Source organism: Scardinius erythrophthalmus, assembly GCF_964197995.2.
Source record: "Scardinius erythrophthalmus genome assembly, chromosome: 6".
NCBI classification, from domain to species: Eukaryota; Metazoa; Chordata; class Actinopteri; order Cypriniformes; family Leuciscidae; genus Scardinius; species Scardinius erythrophthalmus.
The window spans coordinates 14586132-14607152 of NC_138226.1; the positions used below are offsets into that span (position 1 = coordinate 14586132).

A 21021-nucleotide genomic window follows, 5' to 3' on the forward strand; every position below is an offset into this window, starting at 1 on the left:
CATATACATTGTTTTAATTAGTGCATCTCAATAAGTTTTAACATACAAAACACTATAAATTACCTATGGCAGTGTATTAAATTCACATCACCATCACTTTCTCTACCTGTCACACCTATAAGGTTTTTATGACCTTCCATTCAAATCTAGTCATGCTCTGATGAACATGTACATGTATTTGAGATCACTTATATATCCTTCCCTAACTACATCTGTTTGCTTTTAAAACAATAACTTCTCACTTTCTTTTTCCCATCTCATATATTTCAATTGGAATGAAGCTTTAAAATGTTAATTTGCCTTGTTGATAGGTAGAAGGTATCTGAAAATTAAAAACTCAATGTAAATAAGTAGTGACACATCTATGTTCCGAAACATCTTTAAAGGACAGAAACATTGCTGATGACCTGGTCTAGCATATAAAGCCACTAAGTGACCGTGGCGCTTTGAAAAGCCCTTTTTTAGCAAGTCCAAGCCTGGGTGTAAACCAGAGCAATGTACTGAAAATCACAGACATTAATATTTTAATTGTAGATACCTTCGAGTTTTGACCACATTCTTTGGAACAAAATAAAATAAAGGTGGCACTTCTTAGCACAATGAGTGTGTGTATGAAGAAAAAAGAGTGAACAGCTGTTCGGCCTATGAAAAGTTGTCATTCATGCCGAGTTATAATGTGCACAAAAATCCCTGGGGTACATATATCAACTTTTGTAAATGCACAACACCAGCAGAGGAAATATCCATAAGTGTCCCTCTGAATGTAAATATATTTTCCTGTAATTGTGTGACAGAGTATGAGAGATTGCCAGCTGCTCTCCATTGTGACGGCATAAGGAGGAAAAGCTCTGGAATGTACACAGCTTGAGCCTTTGAACTCAGGTTCCTCTAGGCCTTTCCCTCTTCTTTGTGCCTTGGGGTCAATTGGTTAAAGAGAGGTGGAGGTCAGTGTGTTATAACACTCTCATCTGCCATCCTCCTCTACTCTTGACATCTCCCACACAGTGCAGTGATTACCCACACAACCCTCACCTCCTTGAAATCATAAATGCCCAGGTTTGCCTACAACAGACAAAGTTGTCATTAGAATTCCAGACATTCCAAGTTACAATCATAAATACTGCAGCTCAAAGTACAGTGTGGTTTACTTCAATCTGGCATATCTGAAAACTGCCTGATAAAACACATATTTTGGACACTACATACAACAATAAAATCTTAATCAATTAATAAAATTCCCATTTATTTGATAACTGACAAATTACAAGACAAATGTATTGTTCTTGTATGTGTGAAACTCAATGCCTCACCTCAGAGCGGAGTTTCCCGCTTGTAAAGTGCTGCACTGGTCGGCCCTTCAAACTGCAGCTTAATTGCCTGTTTGAGATTCAGCTGGGGGTCAGTAGTTGTCATGTTAAACACAGACTCATTAGGTAAGGCACTATGTGGGGAAATATCTGAAAGGTCAATGATTGGAGACATGGATGTCTTTTGAATTCCCCCCCAGTCATTTTTTTGTTCATGGGATTGGATGAGAAAAGGTGGATACCCCAAAGGGGGGCTTTCCCTAATTTTTGTCTGTCTAATTGGGACCTCTTGGTTTGGCATCACACCCAAGGAAGCCATAACAGAGTTCCACTTTAGATCAACTCCTCCAGCTTGTTTGTGGCTCTTCTCAATCACATCCTCTATGATGTAAGGAGTTTTAGGTTTTAAGAGGTAGTTACCATCCCCCATTGATCCAAGCCCTTTTAAGGGGTTTTCTGAGTCAGGCAGTTCAGTGAAGGTGCACTGTTCATGTGTGGGACTGCTCTTGGGTACAGCCTTTTGATTATGCCTAGATGCTCTGCCCTGAAGACTGGCAGGATTGGAGCCAGGAAGAGGCAAGGTGGATGGCCGACTGCGGGAACGAGAAAGTGAATGTTGTTGTATCTGCTGGATGAAATTTAGGCTGTCAGCAGGCACGGTCTGTACTGTGGCATGGGAGTGGCAGGTGGAGGAGGAAGTCTGTGAGGCAGGTATGGAGTGGAAACGCTCTGCAGTCGAAGCAGGGGAACAGGAGGCAGAAACTGAGGTCGAGGATGGAGAAGATGTAATTCCATCAACACCCACCTCTCCTGAACTAAGAGACGTACGGGTCTTGACAAGGGCTGAAAGGTAAGAGGTGTTGGGAGCACCACTGGGTTGAAACGGTATGAGACCTGAAAAGGGCTTTGCACCATAGTTTTCCAGAAGTCGCACAATCATGAAATGACCTTGTTTTCCTGCTACCTTTACTGGGCTGCGACCATAACGATCCACATTGTCTGGTTCTGCACCTTTTTCTAAAAGCATGGCCACAATTTCAGCATGCCCCTCCTGAGCAGCAATGCTAAGCGCTGTGGCACCCTGCTGTTTGCAAGCCAGGTCTACATTGAGACCTTTAGCCCTAAGGAGCAGCCTGCCAGCAGCTGCATGACCTCTCCATGCCACAGAGTGCAAAGGAGGCCGACCATCAAGATCTCTTGCATTTGGGTCAGCTCCATATTGCAGCAACAGTTCAATACCTTCCAAGTCTCCTCGCCAAGCTGCTACGTGGAGTGCAGTTCGCCCTTCTGCATCTTTTGACTCCAGAGGGACACCACCTTTTTCTATGAGTAGGGTGGCCATGTCTAAACAGCCCTCCAGGACCAGCAAATAAAGAAGAGGTCTTCCTTCAGCATCACGGACATCAGTGTCAGCCCCTCTACGCATCAATAACTCCACAATCTCCCGATGTCCCTGCAGAGCAGCCGCACTGAGTGCGGAGTGTCCATCATATGCACGATGATCAATTGGTGATTTTCGGTCTAGAAGCAGCCTGACTGTACTGCAGTGCCCTTCTTGTGCTGCTAGAATTAGAGGGCTCCGACCCTCCACATCAAGCTCACCCACACGTGCCATGCTACCTCGCTCTGTCAATATGGCACACACACTTTTGTGACCTTCACAAGCTGCAGCATGCAGTGGAGTCCAGCCCAGATCATCTTTGTGATTCTCATCCAAACCTCTGTCCAGCAGTGCTCTTACAACTTCAACACTACCCTTTGCTGCAGCCAAGCAGAGAGCGGTGCGGCCTTCTCCATCGATGCCATCCACTGCTGCCCCCCAAAACAGCATACGATTAACTGTGCCAGCATGTCCCATAGCTGCAGCCCCAAGAAGAGGAGTGACAGCAGAGGGATGAGCTCCAGAACTTTCATCTACATCAGCTCCAGCTTCCAGGAGGAGTTCAACCACTTCCTCATGCCCTTCGTAAGAGGCTAGTAGTAAAGGGGTCATTCCATCTCTATCCTTATGTTCTGGATCAGCACCGCGCTCCAAAAGAAGATTTACAACCTCTCCATGTCCTCGTCCTCCAGCTGCTGACGGCACACACAATGCAGCAACAGAGAGAGCAGTACGTCCGTCCCCATCTGCAAGATTCAAATCAGCCCCAGCATCCAAAAGTATTTCCACTGCCTCTTTGTGACCCATGTAGGTTGCAGCTATTAGTGGAGTACGTCCCTCACGGTCTGAACGGTCTACTTCAGCACCATGTTTAAGGAGGGTCAACAGAATTTCCTCATGTCCACCCCATGCTGCTGCTCGTAAGGCTGTCCGGCCATCTGAATCGCACCCATCAATCTCTGCCCCAGCTTCCAGAAGTAGACGCACAGCTTCCTTGTGGCCACCCCATGCAGCAGAACGAAGAGCCGTCCATCCCTCACTGTCAACATGCTCCAGCAGGGCCTGTGCTGCCGGACTCTTGCTCCCTTGCTCCTGCACCCACTCTAGCAACACCTGTAGAACACCAGCATGGCCTTGTCTGGCAGCAAGCGTCAGTGCAGTCTGCCCCTGGTTGTCATTCACTGAAGGGTCTGCTCCACGGCATAACAGCAATACAGCTACATCTACAAGTCCAGCATGGGCTGCAGATGCTAGTAAAGTCCGTCCATCTGATGGGTCTGTACGGTTCACACTGATGCCACTGTCAAGAAGAGCTCTCACAGAGTCTTCCCTCTGTAATGCTCGTCGAACTATCCTGCCTCCTCCCCCAACACAGTGAACCCCCACACTGGAGCTATTGTCAGGGGAACAGCTTGCAGGGTAAATTCCACTTTTCATTAAGAGCTGAAGAACATCTTGCTGAACTAATACAGGTGTATGAGGAGGTGATGTAGAAGAACAGTCTTTTCTGGCACTATTAAGAGATGGAACTCCAGTCCATAGCAACCACAGTGCCAAGAGGGATGGTTCCCCTTGATGGATTCCGCTGCTGAGGAGGTGGTGGGCCAGTTGGCAAGTCTCCTCTGTACCCAAACTACTGGCTCGAAAAGAAAGGGACATGGCCAGAGAAAGTTGACCATCCTTTACACAACACAAAAACTTCTGTGTGCAGTATTTGACATCAGTTAACCATTCTGCAAAGCTGCTGTGAAAGAGGAGTTTACTGCCCTCAGGGCCATCTACAAACAGAGATGCCAGAGCACCCATCTGTGCTTGGAAGTCTCCAATCCCAAGGTAGGAGTCACGGCTTCTAGCAATAGTGTAGAGCTGATCAGCTGTTAGTGGTTGAGGGGATGCCAAAAGGATATTTAGCAAAGGCCTAATATGGACAAACAGACTTCTAGGAAAGAGTCGCTGACAGAGCCATAGGTAAAGGCCATTTAGTGTGCCAGGAATGTCCCGAATTTCTCTAAGTCCTACTAGACCATGTGCAACTCCATCTAGTACTCGTTCAAGAAACAAGAAACATCCACCACTTTTGATGTGCAAAAGATTAAGCATTTCAGCCGTATCTGGTGTAAGTTGTCTTCTCAAAGCCCCGTCCTGGTCAAGCCTCCGCAGGATATATTGCTGTACATCTCGTACAGTTGCAGGCTTTCTTAAGTCATCCAGACACAACCTCCTAAAACCTGCAGGGTAGAAAAGCAAGAGATAAAATCAGAGCAGTGTACACAGCAAAATCAGAGACAAAATAAGATACAACAATGAATAAAGCATCATGAGTTTTTTTAGGGCTTCAAAATTAAAATTGTCTTGTGCAACAAAAAGATGTGATTTCATTAAATATACAGTCAGCAGCATGTTCTGTTTGTTATCTATACAATCACAACTGCATGTTAGTTTCATTATTTATAGTTTTCAGTCACGTGAATAGTGTGGAGACCTGGAAGGCAAAACATTATAGGCCTGTCCATTTTCCATCTCAAAAGAAAAAAAAAAAAAATAAGTGAACAAAATGCACGTTTTGGACACTTGTGATCCATATACAGCATCTGTTGCAGTATCTGAATTACTAAAAACAGCGGGGCATTCTAAAACGCTTAACGCGGAAAAAAGAATTTTAAAGATCAAGTTTAGTATACAACCTATTGATGATGCATACTATATATACAGGCGAGCATGTATGTATCTTCTATGGAAAACTTCTTAACGAGAAACTGCACTTTGTGTTTTTATTCTGGATTCATCTACTTGCCTGTACATAGCTTTGCACATTAGTATTTAGTACGAACCTGGTAAAAAATGACTAGCAAACAAAGGAGGAAAGCCTTGTTTTGCCCTCCAGATGGGCAATCCAGGTGGATACTGCATTAGATGTTATTTTAAAAAGAACACAAGTGTGAACACCCTTAAAGAGTATTTCTTACTATTGGCAGCAGAGCCAAAGTCTTTTGTTCTTGGTATCTAAGCAGCAGTAGTATGAGATATTTATCATAACTACAAATGCAGCATTTGTCAGAATAATTGCAATATATTTTTAAGCAAATTGTGTAGACCAACAACAGTAGTTTCTTTCCAGTATTTTCATCTCGTGGGCAGAGGTAAAACATGATGGTCCTCGAGGCTTTTCAAGCCTAGGTTCAGAACCTTGCATTCAAATTTGTTTATAAAGGCTGAACTATGCACACAACTACTGTACAAAAGATTGTAGTCTCTTAATGCTATACTTCAGATGTCATCCACAAAGAGCTATGCAACCCTCATCTCATAAGACCCGGCCATAATATACTGATATAAGAACAAACAGTCACAAGCTGTATGTTTGGCAATACTGAATGTTTGGGTGGTCATACAAGTGTGGAGAACATTATTCATTTGTTACTAAAAATGTTTCTAAAGACAGATGAACAATTCACAACAGAAAGCAGTAAAGCTAATCATCTCACATTTCAGTTCTCATGAAGTGGTTTATGAATCATCCAAGTGTGTACCTGAGAACATCTTGCATATGGCTTTGTTCTGTCGGCGTGCAGAGCAGACAAGCAAGATCCAGGGAGGCAGGAGCTGTATGTATCTGAGCAGGAGCTCTGCAATAGAGGAACTTTGAGTGGCCGCAGATCCTGATATTGACCGTTCTCCAATTCCATTACCTCCACAACACCCTGAGTCCAGCGAATCCACCACAATAAACACACTGTGAGCTGGTGGTGTCAAGGACATGAGAGGCTCTAATACTGCCCTAAAGAAAAACCAAAGGAGGAGTTTAAAATATATTATACAAAAGTAAAGGCATAACCCAGCATGATTGCACAATTGATTGTATTCAGCTAGAACACTGATAGCAAGTGACCACTGCTAGTATCAAACCATCTTAAACCACACAGACATATTACTTTTTAAAAAATGAATCAACCTTACCTGCAAGACACTGATATAAAGTCTTAATTTAATTAAAAAAAATGTGACCAGGAATAGGGCAAAAATAGTTAGGTAGAAGAAACAGAAGAATGGAGGAAGGAGAAGCAAGGATATGTATATTTCTTTAAGCAACAGTGAGCAAATGAAAAAAAAAAAATCAATAATTTTAAGAACTGGAAATAGGAAAGAGATATCATCACATATGAATGAAAGTCAATTCAGAACTAAAACAGAGCTTATCTGACATCAAAACAAGAGTTCAGAAATGTGGCATTGTTTTGTATAGAATGGAATCATGTGACAAATTTATTTTGAAAAAACAAACAAACCCAACAACATCCTTTAAAATGCTGGGAGTTCTTTGGATGTTTTTTTTTTTTTTAAAGCTTTCTTATTCCTCAGCCTTTCTTTCTTTTTGGCCACTTCTTCTGACTTAAGGTGTGGTTGCAGAGGCATCGTGACTCAGTGTTATGGAAGCTCAGTGATTTCCTGTTGCTTCCAGGGCATACCAGTAGACAGTGAGAAGGTGCTGCTTTATCAGACTCATAATTACCTATCTGTCTTACTCTTATTACTGACCCACTTCACTCATGATTCCCCTGTTAATCAAACACTTAAATGTAATACAGTATAATACTTTCATCTATCCCAGCCTAATATGCAGAGACAACTACAAACCATAGGTTGATTTAATTTCCCAAAACACAGTTTGAGCGTCCTCATACAACCTAAAGCATCCTGATACCTAAATCAGTGGCATGAGCAGAGGATTATGTTTGTGTAAATTTAGCAAATTGTGGCAAAGAGCTCAGGAGCAACCATCTAAAACTGAAGCACTGCAAATGACTTAATCAATTTGAACTACCTACACATTTAGACTATGCGTGTATAAATAAATCTCAATATTTTCCAATGAGCGTATATATATTTATATATATATTAAATATATAATATATATATATATATAATATATAATATATATATATATATATATATATATATATATATATTTTTTTTTTCCTTTCTTTCTTTCTTTCTTTCTTAACTGCTTGGACCATGGACTCTTTTTTTTTACTCTTGGCCCATGGAAGTCTTTCTTTGTTTTTGTTTTTTAAATTGCGATTGAGAAAATGAATTGGAAAAAAAAAACATCCCAAACTGGAAGCATTCCGTTCTCTATAGAATAATCATAGCTCATATTTTGATAATAATGAAGATCCACACTCGCTTTCTTCAATAGCAAAGCGTTTTAAACAACACACCTCATTCTGTCTGTTATGGTTACACGGATCAGTATTGAAGTTCCTCTCTCTTACTCCCGCCATAAAATTTATAAATCACAAGCATGCTGTGTTTATCGGTTCCTTATCTCCAACATGTGGGCTCACATAATTTGTTGAGCTAATGCCCTTTTAACATGCTCACAGATCACAGCTTGAGCTGAACAACCTAATAAATGTACTTCCTGACTCATTCTGTCCACAAAGACAAGCTATGGGCTTGTCTTGACCCCGAGAATGGTCATGCTAGTTAAAGTTGTCAAACAGAGAAGGGTTAAGAGATCAAGCTCAAAAGAACAGTTATGTGACACTTTTTTTTTTTGACTTCAGTAGAGGACAAAATAGAAAGGTTGTGGTCATGGTCAGGCCAGAAGATTACAGGAGTTACAATGAAACTGAGAATGAGTTACAATGGCTGTAAGTACAATTCCATTTCGCTAGACAAAACATTTAGCGATCTATTTTTCAATACAATACTCTTAAAAGACATTTTCTGTTTAATCCAACTATATCTCTATGTAGAGCTTCAAACTGACAAAAGACAAAATTATTTCCTTATGACAAAAGTTATGTCCAGATAAAATAAACATTTATAAGACAACAAGTGATCTCCACTCTGAAGACAGTGTTAAGGATAGCTTATGTACATCAGAGAGCATGCTGAACACAGCAGGGACTGACACTTGCATTTCACCTCTAAATTAACTCTTCTTACAATCTCTTGCCAGGACCAGCGAAAAACATCACAGCAGTTTGTCAGCATGTGTAAGGCAAATGTGAAATGTGGGCCTGTACGTCAGATCTGTGAGGGAAAGCTGAAAGAACTAGTGTAAGAGCAAACACTGAAAAGCAAAAAAAAAGAGAGAATAGAGAAAGCTGTCAGCATGGCGACCTCACCAACTCCAGAAACTAGTGGCACGATCCTCTTTGCCCCTATTTTTCCCCTGAAGGTTGTAAATAGCGTCATCCATCTGCACTAAACGCTGGGCTATTGTGATAACTGTGAATAGGCATCATTATTGCGATGAGAGGAATAAATAAATAAATATATGTGGCAGAAAAGCAGAACAATAGCCCCCTTTCCTGCCTTTGACAGAGTCTTTCTGAGGGGCACCAGACGAAAAATACGATTGGAGGAGGAGAATACAGGGGGTGGGAGGGTTTGGTAGGAAACAATAAAAGAAACCTTGTTCAAGCAAGATGCCATGCACTGAGTGCATTAATATTCATAACAAACACACAAAAAAAACATCAGCTTATAATAAATAACCAGCAAATATAAGAAAAATGTGTTTGCATGATTTTTAAATTCAGTTTTTTTCTCTGTTCTATGTTCTAAGCCTGACACTCTAAATGACTTAGATATTTTGTTGTTTCTGGTCTAGCAAAGGCCCCACTGAAGCGTCACTTTCCTTGCACAAACAATGTGAAATACAGAGGGAATGTGTAAGATACACCAAAGGCCTAGCTGTGAAACATCTGGGATTTCTCACAGAAGTAATGCTTGGAGAGCAAACATGAAATGCTTGGAGAACGAAAGGCAGAAAGAAATGAGTTCAAATAGTTCTTGAACAGGGAGTGATTTGTTGCAGAGCAAAAGTAACAGAAAAATGTTAGAAATTCCGAGTAAAGACAAAGTGATTATTAGAACTGCTGAAATAGTGAATGTTTAAGATATAAAAATCCATATTAAAATTGTATCAATTTGTACATTATTTAAAAACATGATTTTCAAGAAGAAATGTAAGTTACTGTGAATCAAGAAGAAAAATTGTCACTGTTTTATATACATCATGACATACCGATATAAATTGTGATTATTTTCTCATGATATTGCATTAATAATTAAGGTTCTTCTAACAATTTCTGTAATTATTAATTATTTAAATAATTTATGTGTTCATTCATACAATACAGTTCAGAAGAAACATGCTCTTTAAAAAAAACTTGCAATCAACTTAAAACATTGTGACATTGCAATGTATAAATTGTGATAGATCTACACCAACCTTTTAAAAGTGTCATCAGGTGCTCTTTGGCAGTGGAGGGGCTCCAGGACAGCGGCAATAGCAGCACTGCTAATCACTTTCATATAGTTTGGTCCCAGTAGAGGACTTTCCTTCAGCTGTTCAACCAGCCCCAGTACAAATCTCCACACTTCAATACTGCTCGCATCCTCTCGCTGGCAATAGTGCCAGGCCAAACACCGTGATGCAAACCCTGCCGCCCTGCATGCTTCCGACTGGGGCCAAACCAGCTCTGTGCAGAGGGCCGTCTTACCCGTGCCCGGGCCCCCAGTCACTAGGACCCCTGGAGAGACATGGATCGCTCCCTCCACAGCCTTGGCGGCATCTCGCGCCTCCAGCCATCTTTGTAGCTTCTCGAGAGCCCATTCACGGCAGTAGAACCGCCGGCCCCGTAACAAGCTGGGTAACATGCTCCTCATCTGGCCCTCTGGAGATAAACAGGGACGGACCATGAGGATGTACCTTCTTCCATAGTCCCTTACAGAACAAGCGAAGCAGGTGCTCTTAGAATCTCTTCAAACCTTCAATGTTTGCACTAGAGTTAACACAGAATGAGCAGAGGGTTGCGTTGGGCTATATGCAAATCGAAAGGTTTCCGGATTGGAGAGTCAGAGAGAGTGTCCTCAGATAACTGTTGGCTGCAGGTGTGTTTGTATTTTGCAATCCCGTAGGTCCAAGTCATGCTGCTACTCGGAAGCCCTGTAAGACAAAACAAACATAAAGCTGGAGGAGAAGGGTGTAATTCTGTCAATGTTTAAATACTTTCTCCTAACCCAAATTAATATGCACAAGTCATAATAATAATAATATTTTTCAAGTGTAAACAAGTCAGCATATAAAAACATATAGATATTCCATATACAAAGAAAAGTATTTTAAAATTATAGAAATAATAATTTAAAAAAAATAACAATTCTTAATAATGACTTAAACTTAAATTGTCTAATTGTTCCATTGGTCGTATAAACAGACTGTGCCATTCCCAACTAATGGTTGTTGAGCCAATGTTGCTGTGAATGTTTTCATAATACCACAGTGTTTAAACTTTTCAGGGAAATTCATTTTTGATTGGGTCACTTTATGAATGACTTCTGGCATACTGTAATGTAAATCCCATGCAATTCTGACGGGAGCGTGGGAAGTAGGGTTGCTGGGGGAGCTGCAGCTGTTTTTCAGAATTTATAATAAACACTTTAAATGGGCTAGTAAAAAGTGTTGTTCATATGTTGAATTAAGTTTTTTAAAACATACACACTCTTACACTGTTCATTTTTTATTTCCTGTTGTTGTGCATGATCTTTTATTGTATATGACAGTGTGCAAACAGCTCAATAAACCTTTTATTTATTTAACCCATTGCATTACTATTGCAAGCAGCATCACTGATTTCACAAATGTGATGTGCAGTCAAATGTCCCAGTGTATGCTGTTTAAACGAGGGTTCTCGCCGGTTCGCATGATGTGCTTCATGATGTCTAACGTGTTTTTTAGACTCAATATTGTTTCTCATTCAAATGTGGTGATCCCCCCACCCAAAAAACAAAACAGCACCCCCAACCTAAAACATCTTCCCAAGCCCCCTAATTCAGGCGGTGCTGTTTTACCTATTATGCTCAAAAAACATTAATCCTTTTACTGACTGAAAACAGTCATTATTTTTGCAATTCCGTTTGGTGATGCCAGCGGCACAGAAATTACACCCTTCACCTTTAAATGAAAGCTTGGCATTTAACTCACCCATGACATGTGAGAAGGAAAGGTTGAGAGAGAAACAGAAATAGAAAGAGGGGTTGAACGTATCTGACAAACTCCCATGAAAGTGAGAGCTTGGATATTCAAGCAAGTTAAGCTGCTGACTCAACCCTCAACTTAAATTGTCCTAAGCAATAAAGAAATAAAATTAAAGATAGAATGAAAGACAGAGAGTGAAAGAGAAACAACAAAAAAATCTCACCTTTCATAAACACCGGTCATGTTTTTCCTTTTTGTTTTCTCCGTGGCAGTCTTCACTCGTCTCAAATATATTCTCTCTCTTCACGTCTTTCTGTTGCTCCTATCTTCCTCCTCGCAGGTCTTATGGTTCTGCTGGCCAGACTGAAATCTGCTCCTCCTTTGGCATATTCTCACCGGCTCCCAGCTGCTTACCGGTTTTTCTGGTCCTTTATCTCCTCCCCTCTTGCTCCTCAACATGTCAGGGCATGAAGTGAAATAGCTGACTGCAAGTGAGAAAGAGAGAGAGAGAGAGAGAGAGAGAGAGAGAGAGAGAGAGAGAGAGAGAGAGAGAGAGAATAAGGGAGGAGTTAGGGTTTGGGGTCAAAGTTTAAACACAGATGCATGATGTCATATAGTGTTTCTCTTCCTTTGTCCATACACATTCTCTTAAGAGAGTGAGAACTCATGGACAGGATCCAGATTATTGCCCTAAATACACCTCACATGTCTGCAATTTATTAGAATCCATAAAACAAAACAGAAGTGCATTCCCTCAACAGCCAGCAACCTCATTACACCAAATACAGTGCTGACAGTGTATTTTTTACACAATGTCTAAATCAACAACTAACTGAACAACAACATGTGGTGGGGGTAGGGAAGTGGAGTGGATAAAGATGCAGGCTGTCTGCCCAGAGGTCGCAGAATCCAATTGTTACAGATGATCCATGAATCCTCTAACCATTGCGCCCTCGAGGGAAGCGCCCAACCCAAGACTGCTCAAGGGGGGCTCTCCCTGTAATTACTGTACTGTGGGTTAAATTGGATAAAGGAGTCAGATGAATAACAAGTAACTAAGTAATATATTAGTTTAAAAAAAAAAAAAGTCAGCATGAGCATGTAATGCAGGCGTCAAAATTATAAAAATGAAAAAAATATTATTTGTCCTGAATTTATCTGCTGGCTTTATTGACAAATTATCGGGTCATTTTCACACAAAACATATTTTACTCATAGATCACATCACAAATTTACTATCTTACACAAAGTATTTAAAGTAGGTATGAAATGAAAGTTGCTATAGTCCTTTCTTCCATAGTGCGGGACTTGATTTGGTCCATTGGGAATTGATAGGATGGTTGTGGTTTGCTATTGCTGTGATCACATGTGAGTGACATGTTGTGCCCTTTTGCCAAGAGCAAAAGTAAACTAATCAATCAGTAAACTATTATAGAAAGTTTAATACACATTTGAGTGATTCTGAGAACGTAAAAATGATGAAAAATCAAAAATCAAATTGGCTCTAAACATTTATGTACAAAATTATTCAACCCCCAAAAGTCAAATTTTGTGCAGAATCTTTTATTCTTTATAACCTCCAATAAATGCTCCCTGTAAGTGCTTAGAAGCTTCTGTCCCGTCTCTACTGCAATCTTGGCCTAGACAGTACTCGCTTGAAAAAGCTTCCAGATCACTGATAATCTTTGGTTTTCACATTACCACAGCTTTATTCAAATTCCACCAAATATTTTCAACGAGATTTAAATCTGAAGACTGCACAGGCCACTCAAGAACATTCTATGACTGATCCCTGAACCAAACTTAAGTATATTTGGATGTATACTTTGGGATGACTGTCCTGCAGGAAAGTCCATTGATCACCAAGCTTCAGTTTCTGCACCAAAGTTTTCGCCATCTTTGCCAAAATAGCTTGATATACTTCAAATAATTCATTGTCCTTTATACATTCAAGATTTCCACTTCCTGCAACAGCAAAGCACCCCGTAACAAGACTAGACCACCTCCATGTTTGACCATGGAGATGGTGTTCTTCTGCTCATAAACTTTGCCCTTTTTGCACCAGACATACTGCTGATCCATGGGTCCAAAAAGTTCCAGTTTGGTCATATCACATTCTTCCAAAACTCCACAGGTCTATCCAAATGAATTTTAGCATATTCAAGACACTTTTATGTTCTTCTTGGTCAAGAGTGGCATTAGGCAAGATGTCCCAACATGAAGGTCATGCTTGTCTAGTGTTGTTCTTATACTCTGCATTGAAATGTTCCCGTGACTTTCTAATGTAATAAAACTATTTGTTCTCTACAGCTTTTGTGAGAGCTCTTTTGACATGACAATATTTGCTACTCAACTTTAGCACGTGCATGGGCTAAATGTATGTGTAACAACACAGCTAATTCAGTTTTTTATTATACAGTTTCCAAAGGCTTAATTGTGTTTTAACAAAATTTTGTACCATACCATACAAATAAGTGACTAAAAAGCAGTAAAAAAAAAAAAAAAAAAAAAAAAAAAAAGTAAAAAGATTTGATTTACAAAAACTGATTGGTTGAATTGTGTTCAAGGATAAGGCTATGTTTTTCAGGTCGAGGCAAGTTCAATGATACGTTTTGTTAAAGCTCACATTCATGTTACTCTATGTCAACTACAGTGTTACATTTTGCTTCTATTCTAAAAAAAAAGTTACAGTATGCATTTTGAAAACCATTACCAGAATAATCAAACTTCCCCCATCGAATATGAAAAAAAAAAAAAAAAAAACAGTGCTGGGTACTAACTGATTACATGTAATCTGGATTATCAGATTCCAAAAAAATTAAGTACTTGTAATTAGATTATATTAGCTTCTAAAATACTCGTAACAAGACTAAAGTTACCTTTTTATTGATTACATGATTACATGTTATTCTCACAATGGCAGAAAATTATTTATAATAGATTGATTCTCCTTACTACCTTTTTACTATTTAAATTTCCTTTCTAAAAAAAAAAAAAAAAAAAAAAAAAGCCTATATACATTCAGAAGGTCATCTAGGTTTGTGGAATTGCACACACAGACCAGCCACTAGTCACGAGCCTATCACCGAAAGCTTTTCATTAAACTCACGAACCCCCTGCAGTTCCTTCACAAACTCCAGTCTGGGAAACCCTGTGATTAATATTATTCTATGTACTTCACATTGTTGATAAAGAAGGGAATACATTTTCTTTCTCTTTGTATTTTTGGTACACAATAATAGGGTACACGCAGAGCCGGTTCTAGACATTAGGAGGCCCTAGGCAAAATTCATGTTGGAGGCCCCCCACCCCCAATAAAAAAAACACTTGAAACAAATATGATTCCTAACCTTTTTATTTATACAACATTTAATTTTAAAAGCAGTATATTTTTACTTACACAGTACATAAGTTTGGACACATTACTATTTTTAATGTTTTTGAAAGAAGTCTCTTATGCTCATCAAGCCTGGATTTATTTGATAAAAAAAAAAACAGAAAAATAATAAAGTGAAATATTATTAAAATTTTAAATAATGGTTTTCTATTTTACTATACTTTATATTTCTGTGATGCAAAGCTGAATTTAGTGCCACGTGATCATTCTGATTTATTATCAAATGTTAGAAATGGTGCTTAATATTTATTTTATAACCTGTGATACTTTTTTTCAGGATTTTTGATTATTAAAGAGTTGTTTTAAAAAAGTCTTCACTATCACTTTTTATATATTTAACACATATATTTTTTTTTCTGTATTTTTGATCAAATAAATGCAGGCTTGTAGAGCATAATAATAAACTTCTTTCAAAAACATTAAAAATAGTAATGGGTCCAGACTTTTACCGGTACTGTACATATTAATCAAACTTTATCTACGGTAATCTCTTTTTTGTTTAATGAAGATGTTATTGTTGTTGTTGTTATTTTGCTGTTTTATTCAATTTATTCACAGTTCCAGAATCCCACTTCAGTAGATGAGCATAAGTGCTTTTATATTGCATTGCTACCTTAAATATGCTATACACAAATCAAGTGGAAGAGAAAGACACGATCGCTACTGAGCAGAAAAAAATATATAAAGTGAAATTATTGGCGTAATGTCAGGAATCTAATCATCAGCAGAATTTAGAAGATAGACCCATAGATATGAGATCCTTTAGACTATTTGAAACATTTAAAAATGTTGTAGTGTGTTGGCTTTTTAACTTAGAATACAGACGTCTTGTCTTTTAATTTTGTAGCTTTTTTACTAGTCAGCTCCCGACGCGATGTTATTCATTGTACGCGCAAATTCAAAGCGTCGCGTCTGGGCACGTTAATGACGCTCGCGCTCTTTTAAACTCGTAATAAAACGGTGAATGATTTTTCCAGAAATGACGCTGATCTACAGTACAAGTTTATATTTAGAATACATTGCAATCACTCCAAAATAGATGACGACAACTCTCACACCTGCATTATGAGCTGTGCTTCTTTGTGTGCTTATTAGGCTTTAGCCTCGCAGCATCTGATGGATGCGTTCGTTACACATACTTTCAGAAGCCGGCACACATTAATTGGTTTAACTGCAGTAATGTAACAGTCTATGGTTAAGATAAACATCGTCACTATTTATAGTGAATTAATAAATATTGAAATAAATTGTAGATAGGACATTTGTACTTTTTTTTTTTTTTTTTTGTCCCTCTGTCTGGGCCCCATCCCGCCAATCGGGCCCTAGGCACGTGCCTAGTTTGCCTTTGCGTTAATCCGGCTCTGGGTACACGTTTATCCTTTTCAAATCAATGTGATAAACGAGTTAGGTCAAAAGTAATCAGTAGTCAGATTAGATTATTTTGAATAAAAAAGGAAATAAAAGCAGATCATCAGTCATTCAGCGCGGTGTCACGTGACAAGCAATGACGCGTCACCATAGAAACAATAAAGTGATCAGTTCTAACTCATTGAAAAACTCACGGGGGTCAGCCCACTGATCTATATAATGACATTACGTCATATATAAGTCACGTATAATGACATATAATGTTATTCTATATAGATCAGTGGGTCAGCCAGAATATTTTAAATGTAGGCCATACGTGTAAAACGGTTAAACATGAATACACAGCTTGTGTTAATTCTTTTTAAGTAGAGTAGGCCTACTTTTTTTTTTTTTTTTTTTTTTTTTACTTAATAGCCTATTTTAAGTACAGTACAGTTTTTATTTCACTTTTAGGTGCAATACATTTAAATTTAATCATTATTTAAGTTTTATTTACCTTTATGTAAGCAGCACAGTGCAATGTTAATATTCAAACTGTGTTTTTACAATGTTTAAAGTGGCTCATTAGAAATAAAACGGCCTAATTTTTTAGCTTTGCATAACTGTAGCTGAATTACTACGCTACTGTATTTTCATATTGGTCATTATGGTGGTAGCCTACTTGGAGAGCCAAATATTTTCTGAAGTGGTACTTCTTGGTGCAAAAAGTTTGAGAACCACTGAGCTAAACGACTACGTAATAATTAGTAGCCTAATCTACCCAGCACTGGGAATAACATTTATACTTGCATCACATTGTAGGCTACAGTAAAATAATTATATAGGCTATAGCTTTTATCAAAGCGTCAAGTTCAGCCCTGCTGGATCTGAAAACACTGAATCTTGATCATAAACCCACAGTGTTACACACTAGTTGGTCTCTAGTTGAAACTATCACCTTTAAGCTACCATTTAACACGCTACACCATGTCCAACTAAGTTCTGTAAAATAAATTATCCAGGAAGTCAACATAAGAACTCAGTGGGTCGAAATAAAAAAAGATGTAGAACCCTTGCCTCGACGCTTCCAGCGTTCTGAATCGCCAACCGTTTAATTGACTGGAACCGGAGACTCGGCAGGTTGCAGGTGCCGCATCTTCATCATCCTCCTGACGCCCACCTGACGCTCACCACGCTACACTTGGACAGCACAAACCCAAAGCCTCTGAATCCTTCAAGATACTACGGTACAATTTCAGCATTGCAACAGATCCACGCATGTCCACAGTGTCGCTCCACGCAGCGCACTCCGACGCGTTGGTTTTTGTACAGTGTGTAATGTAGATGTTTGGTTACATGAAGCGTGATGTTATTGTGCGTCGTGTCCGTCGATAATTCCTGTAGGTTTTCACAAATGCAAATCACTTAATGTGTCTGCAAAAAAAATAGAGCACATCGCGCGCTGCACCCACCATGGAAGTCTGTTAGAGCTCCAAGTTTTCACGCATCTTGATTGGTTTATTCCGATTTCCGACGCGAACATTGTAGTCCACGAGGGGGCGCGTATGTCAAGTAGTGTGAGATGCCAGTTTAATTCAGCTGTAATTAAAAATGGTAAACCTTTAAGAAATATTCCTAATATAAATAAGCAAATGGAAATGGAAAAAAATAGCCTATAGAAATATATAAAAGATATGTGACTGTGTCAGTGTGTTTGTGTGTGTGTCACTTTCACAGTAGATTCAGACATCAAGTGCCATGAAAATGTCATAATGCAAAAAATATCCCAATAATCTCATAATAGGCTTCATTTTTTTTTGTTTTCCTATTTTTATTTAGATTTTGGGGTGAAATAAAACCCATAAATGTTTGTCATTGCTCACCAAAATGTTGTTAAAATATTAGGTTATTTTATCCTGATTTTTTTTTTACCTTTCTGGCACAAGAGTCTTTACATTCAAGATTCAACAATAGCCTTTTTTCCTTTTTCTGGGATGACCTGGAAATCCTCTGGTGTGATTTTTGCATTTGCAAGGCAGGACCAGGAATTCAGAGAATAATCCTTGGAGTGAATTCACAGCCAGCTTCCTGCCTACAGTAACACACCTGCACCAATGCTTAAAGATTTCTTCCTCGTTCATTTCGCAGACTGTCAAAAATGTATAGTTTTCACTTCAGACATTACAAGGATCCTTCACGTTGATTAATTATTAAATTTATCAGATTCCACTTTAAATAATTGACAAGAGTAAAGGGGTTATAAACACAGAGAAACATTGAAATTGATCTGAGATGTTGAAATGATTACATCTGGGTCTGAGTAAAGCATTCAGCTTTTATTCCTCTCACATGAATCAATTTTCCCTCCCACACAAGCCTATAACTTTGCATTTGCATTTGTTGCTTGGAGCTCTGCTCAATATTACAGCTACAGATATATTTTCTTAAGAGAACAGAGCAGAGATGGTTCAGCTCATGGATCAAATCTGTAACTGTTCTGTGTAACACAAGGCTATGTAAACATTGAGCAGACAAAGTCCAGACATGCCAGATATCAGATTGTGTATTAACAGTTTCTGGATGCTGTGATTGAATGCTGAGCCGAGCACAAGGCTGCAGGGGATGATATTGTTATATAATTTAACTGACAGGGTTTTTGTTGTTATGTTGAGACAGGGCTGTCATTTTTTTAAAATCTTACTAACATGATGTGCCGGTTAATTCATCTTATTAATCGCAATTTAATCACATTAAATCCAGCTGAGAAATTACCCCCAAGATCATTTAAAGTCATTATTGTGTTAAATCAGAAAAGTATCAAATAGGCTTTACAAAAAGTGGCTTTAGAAAGATTTTGTTTTTTAATCTGATTCAACATTTAATTTATTAGACAAACTTTTAGGCTACAACAGCCATGTTTTTTTTCTTGGTTTCCCCCCCCCCCACCGAAGCTGCATCTGAATTGGTGGCCTATTTAGATATTTTACAGGCTAAAACAGCTTGCTTACCAACATGCAAGTCATACAGGTTTGAAACTGAGGGTGAGTAGGCCTAAATGCAAACAACCCGAATTTTCATTTTTGGGCAAACTATAGCCTTCCCAAAATATGAAATTATTTTTTTAACGAAATTATACTCTAAATAAGAAAAACTTTCAGTAGGTGGTGGTATATGTCTAAACGAGTAAGTCATTGAGTCATTGATTAATACATATTTTTTACACTCTATGAGACAGAGCGTATTTAGGCCACGCCCGCAACCGGGGGGAAAACAATCAAAACGTCTCCATTGACTTTGCATTGCGAGAGGCTGCCTCCTTGTCATTTCTTGCTTCTAACAAAAGACAGAAAAATGCCTAAAAGCTGCTGTGTGACAAGGTGTACAGCAAACAAGCTAAAAAACCCAGAAATACGTTTTTATTAGCTCTCGACCCCAAAAAACGCGTGTTTTTAGGACATAAAAGTGGATACAGGCAGTTGAGACAGAGCGTCACATGTCTCATTCATGGTCTCATTACTCTGAGAACGTACTTGGTTACTTACGTAACCTCGGTTCCCTTAGAGATAAGGGAACGAGTACTGCGTTGAAAACGCTTGTGGGAAAAGTCCTTTTCTCGAGAATATTGAAGCCTTTATTTTAAAACGCATTGCTGCAGCACATGCGAGAGCTAGAAGCTCGCGTGAGCGTGCTGATTGGCTTGTGCAAAGCAACTGCACGAACCAATGGCGGAACAGCAGAGGAGCGCGAGCCAATCGGGGCGCTTGGCACTCTGCCAGAGTCAAGCGCGCGAAACTGCACGTGACAGAAGAGTATAAATACACAGAGAATCCGCCATTTGACAGGTTTAAATCGACTGAAGCGAAAAGACACCTGCCATAAGAGACAATAGCACGGCAAGGCAACGCAGTACTCGTTCCCTTATCTCTAAGGGAACCGAGGTTACGTAAGTAACCAAGTACGTTCCCTTACGAGAACGTTCTCTCGTACTGCGTTGAAAACGCTTGTGGGAACACTATTTAAAACGCCGTGCTTGTCGTCTTTGGCCAATCTGACTCACCGAGAGCTCCAGGAAGTACAGAATAGCCTAGGATAAAGAGACCGAATCTTCGGGCCCTTAGATATCCAAACAGATAAAGCTGGGCCAAGGGCCAGTCTTAAGAATCCCACAATTCGAGATGACAACCAGTGTCTGAGTCAAAAACTAGTCTGGGTCCACAGAGCCAGCGTTAGATAGAGACTACTCATGCCTAAAAGGCAGGTACCATAGAGGTTTAAGATGCGGACGGAACGGACCAGCCGGCCGCCGCATACGTTAGATAGAGACTACTCATGCCTATAAGGCAGGTACCATAGAGGTTTAAGATGCGGACGGAACGGACCAGCCGGCCGCCGCATACATTAGATAGAGACTTACTCATGCCTATAAGGCAGGTACCATAAAGGTTTAAGATGCGGACGGAACGGACCAGCCGGCCGCCGCATAAGGTCCTACATAGGCATTTTCGTAACTAGTCTGGATCCATAGAGCCAGGGCCTAGCTAGAGAGAATTTGTACCTGCGGAGCAGGGACTTTTGGGTTGTAACGTTTCACAAA

General features: G+C 39.5%; 2 protein-coding genes across 2 annotated transcripts in view; one reads left to right on the forward strand and one right to left on the reverse strand.

The window, feature by feature from the left end:
- On the reverse strand, nucleotides 1–17990 carry ankrd50l (ankyrin repeat domain 50-like). Its single transcript, XM_081367505.1, has 6 exons — nucleotides 17900–17990; nucleotides 11907–12168; nucleotides 9935–10651; nucleotides 6219–6466; nucleotides 1311–4916; nucleotides 1–1062 (listed from the first exon to the last, which is right to left on the reverse strand). The coding sequence occupies exons 3-5, from the start codon at nucleotides 10402–10404 to the stop codon at nucleotides 1312–1314; spliced, it is 4323 nt and encodes a 1440-aa protein (XP_081223631.1). The 5' UTR covers nucleotides 10405–10651; nucleotides 11907–12168; nucleotides 17900–17990; the 3' UTR covers nucleotides 1–1062; nucleotide 1311.
- Nucleotides 17467–21021, forward strand: part of hpxa (hemopexin a) — a 24192-nt gene continuing 20637 nt past the window's right edge. The window contains exon 1 of the mRNA XM_081367507.1: nucleotides 17467–17674. The gene's annotated coding sequence lies outside the window, so the exon portion shown is untranslated. The remainder of the gene's footprint in view (nucleotides 17675–21021) is intronic.

What these genes read in the sequence shown, in the direction of transcription:
- ankrd50l (XM_081367505.1), bottom strand. Translation starts at nt 10,404, where the DNA reads ATGGTCCGTCCCTGTTTATCTCCAGAGGGCCAGATGAGGAGCATGTTA. An exon ending in CCTGATGACACTTTTAAAAG is followed by an intron (nt 6,467 to 9,934) that starts GTTGGTGTAGAT and finishes GTTTTTCTTTAG; the next exon opens with GGCAGTATTAGAGCCTCTCA. An exon ending in CATATGCAAGATGTTCTCAG is followed by an intron (nt 4,917 to 6,218) that starts GTACACACTTGG and finishes TCTACCCTGCAG; the next exon opens with GTTTTAGGAGGTTGTGTCTG.